At 35.8% G+C, this 5,000-nt stretch overlaps 1 protein-coding gene across 1 annotated transcript; it reads right to left on the bottom strand.

Moving 5' to 3' along the window:
- Positions 1–1,342: 1,342 nt before the first annotated feature.
- LOC125200181 (ethylene-responsive transcription factor RAP2-2-like) lies at positions 1,343–3,600 on the bottom strand. The gene is made up of 3 exons (XM_048097912.1): positions 3,204–3,600; positions 1,689–2,628; positions 1,343–1,574 (listed from the first exon to the last, which is right to left on the bottom strand). Exons 1-2 carry the CDS (start codon positions 3,484–3,486, stop codon positions 1,739–1,741), a joined length of 1,173 nt encoding a protein of 390 aa, XP_047953869.1. The 5' UTR covers positions 3,487–3,600; the 3' UTR covers positions 1,343–1,574; positions 1,689–1,738.
- Between the last annotated feature and the right edge of the window lie 1,400 nt (positions 3,601–5,000).

The raw sequence follows: 5,000 nt of genomic DNA, 5'->3' as shown, positions 1-5,000 counted from the left end.
TCGATTGTGAATCTGAAGCAGAATTTGGGATTCGATAACATCCTCAGCTGCATAAACTGCATCAGCAATGCGACGCTCCAATGGATCAGCTTCACAGCCATCAGCAACAACTGGGGAAATATAACCATCAAGAAATTCCAGCAAGAAGGTAACATTTTGAGTGAGGGATTCAACTTGCTCTTTGTGGATAGAAATGGGAGGGGAAGGATGTTTATCGATGGTATCGATGATATTCAAAAGAGAAACCAAAGCTCCATAAGCAGCCATGCTTAACACTGCACTAGAACGAAGAGAATCGATCTTCTATTCAAAGAAGAAATAAGAGTACACCTAATGTCTGCACCAATAATTTCTTATCCAATATTTTGAAGCCAAATTCAATTCTGCACCAATTGTTTCAAATCCAATATGCCAGTGGCCCAAGAGATTGACAAGAGATATTTGATCTATCCCATAAATTTCATCCCTATATATTCATGAATGAAAATTCACTTGTATAGGCTTTTTAGCTTTTGAGGTCCATGTCTTATTGGAATAAAATTTAAAAAATGACTAGTTTACATGTTCAGAATATAGTAGCAATGGACTGGAGTTATAAACTTATAAAATAATGTTGAGTCGATTCCATGATAACTCATACAATTTGGTTCGAATTTTAATTTTTTTTTAAAAAAATTGAAGTTGAGTGATACTCCATGTTGATCTTAATCGGGACAGAAATTCTAAATTGGTAAGGACACCATTCCATATATAACTCGAGCATTAATTACTCTACCACTAAAACAAGATATGCCGAAATGTTTCTTCACTTGTTTCGCCACCAATTACTCCCTCCGTCCGCGAATAAGAGTCCCGTTTTTTCATTTTAGTCCGTCCGCGAATAAGAGTTTCGGTTCACTTTTACCATAAATGGTATACTATAGTCCCACCTCCACCTAACTCATTCCACTCACATTTCATTTAAAACTAATATATACAATGGGACCTCTATTCCACTAACTTTTTTCTACCCACTTTTCTGAACATTCTTAAAATGCGTACTGCCATTGAATGGGACTCCTAATGGCAGACGGACGAAGTATCTTTTTGACTAGCAACAGGAAATAACACCCAAAAATATCTCAACCGTTTTCCTAACTTACCTTTCAATTTTCACCTAACATTGTCCTTTGCTTCAATTGCACAAACAATTCAGCAAATATGCTTCACAACTTGCTATCTAGTACATGTTCACTAAGCCAATCCTCATCCGCATGACCGCATAAATCAGCCATACAAACATTTTAATTAAAATTTAGCAAATTTACAATATTTCTAAGATAAGATAAGAATCAAATAGCGCTGGAAAACAAACAGGCAGAGAGGGTATAATATTACGTTTAAACGCGTAATAAATCATCCATACAGGCATCATATCATCATCATAGACTTTTCAATGTTTCAAACACAAATTTCATCTAGTTTTTACCTATAAAACGCACATTACGATTTACGCAGACTCCTAGAAAACACCATCAAATGGCATTTGGCATGCTTAGAATTTTGCCATTCTTGATCACTAGCAAGCAACACACCTGCAGAAAAGCAAGAGGAAGACATCAACAACAACGTAATAATGGATTCATCAAATTTCTATTGCTGCATATTTAAAGCAAAGATAATTTTTTACGGGGGGCAAAAGCACTAACATGTAGCCTTATTTACAAAAAGGCAGCTTTTAACGCGCCAAGCTGCAGCATTAGATACTCCCTAGTATAGCTGGGACATCATCAAAAGACCAAAGATCCATCGCGCTTGCTCCATCTTGAGCTGTGTCTCCATTAAGGAAGGCTTCGAGTGAGGCTTGCCAGTTGCTCTCTAGATATGGCATCTGAAAGAGCTTCATCTGGGAATCGAATGCTGATAGATCATCAGAGACAGTGTTCCCATCACTGGGTGTGAGATTTTCAGGAATGGTCTTGGTTTTCTTCGCTGGCCCAGCATCCTCAGTAAAGTCAGCCTGTTCACCCTCAAGCACCGTTGACAGCATAGATGATATTTCTGAGGTTTTTACACAGTTTTCACCGCAAGGAAAGTCTGAGCAATCAAGAAGAGAATTGCTTTCCTGGTCAGAGCTGAAGCAAACATTTGATCCGTCAGTAGGAGTAAGTGGTTTTAGATTGTTCCCATCAGCTGTATGATAGGAACCAGTATAGCAGAACTGCTTAATTTGCGGTTTCTCTTCAACGACGCCAAATGAATTGTAGTAGTCATCATTTAACATGTTCATGAAATTCAGACTTTCATCCTCGTTGAGCTGAACTGCCCTCAGGCTTTCCTGAAGAACCTCTTGACGCGAGTTTGCCTTAACAGTACATCTCGAAGCAGCAGGAGGAGCATCTTCAAGGAAATTCACCTTAGCTTTCTTACCCCTGATCCTCCGAGCCTCAGTATCGTAAGCTCTAGCAGCTTCCTCCGCAGTATTAAAAGTACCAAGCCACACACGAACCCCTTTCCTTGGGTCACGGATCTCAGCAGCCCATTTTCCCCAAGGACGTTGTCTAATCCCTCTATACTGATTCGTCCTCTTTCTTTTTGAACACTTTCCATCCTCCTCGTCAGATTCAACGGTGTCTGTATGTTTCACACCTTCATAAAAAGCAACAAGAGACCATAAACATCAAACAAGGAACAACAATTAAGACTATATTTCTATCTTCTTAATTACAGGAACCAACATCAGATGCATAGAATTACACTTAATCACAAGATGCACATATCAGATCCATATGATTACAACAACGACTAAACTAAAAACATATAATTAGAATCCAATAACAGAACAAATAGTACTTGATAGTATCTTTTTGATCTTCTCCAAGGCAAGTGCATATTTGCTTTCTCTCTGATTCAAGTAATTGTTATTCAAATTATACATTTATCCAACATATAAGACCTAAAATATAAACCAATGCACCTTCCTTCATTCAATTCAATCAAAATTGCCAAAGCTAAAACAAACAATGAAAACCAAAAATCCATACCAAAAAACACATCCTAACTATAAAGTTGGGCTACGAACTACTGAACATTTACTAATTTGCCAATAAAAAACACAAAAAGGAAAGTAAGAAAGCAAAAAGGTATTCATAAATTCATTCCAGAAATTGCATGCTGACAAACCTAACAACAAACATCACCACAAATAAAAAAATCAGTCTCACCTTTTGAACCAGAACTCTTCGAAGCGGAGAAAGCGAAGGGCTTCTTCGCGCCAATCTGGTCCTCACCGTCGGAATGATCCTTGAATTCCTGGAAATCAGCCTCGAAGTCGTCCTCCAAATCGAGGATCGGCGCAGATCTCATATGCTTGGAGCGATAGCTGCCGCGATTCTTCTTCCGGTCCAAGCCGGCGACAGCGCTTCCCCATAGCAAATCCGCCGTCAGTCGCGCCGACGACCGGCTCGCCGGCGCCACGAAATCCGAGATTATAGCTCCGCCACACATTGCAGACTACACTACGGTATCTCTTCGATTCGTTGAGCAAATTCCTTGATTTTGCGAATGCAAAATAGGTTTACTTTTTGGGGGGAAATGAAATTCAGAGAGAGAGATGCGTGTGGCTTGTCTTTAGTGGCATTTTATACATGCAAAGAGGCAGGTGAGATATCGAGGTAGTGGCGCGTTCAATTTGACGATTTTAACCCCCGTGAGAAGGCGAAATTACGGGTTTGTAGTTGTTTGACATATATGCCCCTGAGATGAGGAAATAATTTCCTTTATTAAAGCTTAATTGTGTGTAATTTATTTCTTAAACAAAATAAGAAAATGAACACATAGTTAAAAGCAAATGTTCTATCCAAACTAATACTACAAATGAATAACTTTGATTATAAATTTTTAAACTTGATTATTAATATCTCTCTTCCTTAGTAATAGAGTCATTTTGTCATTTTGATACGTTCCATACTAATAAAGTCATTTCCCTTTTTAGTAAAAGTCAGCACATTTTTTCACACCAACTTTATTCTCTTTTACTTTTTCTCTCTTTATCTATTTAACTTTTTAATTTTCCACTTTATTCCCCTTTTACTTAACTCATCTAACACAAATTTTTTTAATCTCCGTGCTAAAAAGAAACGTCTCAATTACTATGAAACGGAAGAGTACTATTTTTTTTAATTATAAATTTTTTTGTAAATAATTTTTTTCGAGTCGGACAATAGAACTGGGAAACAAACCATTACTAGTAAAACATTCTCGATTGTTTTACTGTTTACAATTAATGGAGGTCAGTCATGTCATTTAACATTAAATTCTATTTTTGCTGGTTAAGTTTTTTATTCAAACTGAAAATTATTTGCTGCAGAACATAGACACGAGCTGTCAAATAATTGACAGGAAACTAATGCTGGATTCTTTTAATCCAACTTTATGTTTTATAATATTTGCTGGTTAATAAAAAATTACCATATGGTTATTAAATTATAGATTTTGGCATATTCTTATTATGTTACATGCACTAGTAAGTACTAGTAGTAACTTTCACTCTAGTAGGTTTGAATTTTTCAATCCCCATTCCATTTTATATTTATCAGTTGTTCATTAATTTCATTTAATATTGAAAGTAGAAAGTCTTGAGTTCAAATTCAATTGATTACTCTTATTTCCTCGATTAGATTTTTCTTTAAAAAAATTAAATAAGAAATGTTAAAATTCAAAATCACACGAAGATTCTTAGTGTGACATTTCTTGATAAGTGACTAATTAAAGATTCAATTACATCAATTATTACGACTTTAGACGATGTAAAATTTCCTAAATCTTTTCGAGAAAGAACTAGAAAACAACCGATTCACCTCATTGTAATTATTGCATCTGTGATATAGTGGTTCAATTAAGATTCTATTTGTTATTAAAATATATATTTTCCCATAATAGTAGAGTTTGTACACGTGAGAATACGAATAATTTGTTTAAAATATTAGTAAGTATAATTTAGGTGATTAATTGATTGGAAA

Source organism: Salvia hispanica, unplaced genomic scaffold (assembly GCF_023119035.1).
Source record: "Salvia hispanica cultivar TCC Black 2014 unplaced genomic scaffold, UniMelb_Shisp_WGS_1.0 HiC_scaffold_838, whole genome shotgun sequence".
In the NCBI taxonomy this organism is placed as follows: domain Eukaryota; kingdom Viridiplantae; phylum Streptophyta; class Magnoliopsida; order Lamiales; family Lamiaceae; genus Salvia; species Salvia hispanica.
This window is presented reverse-complemented; position numbering and strand designations above follow the sequence as displayed.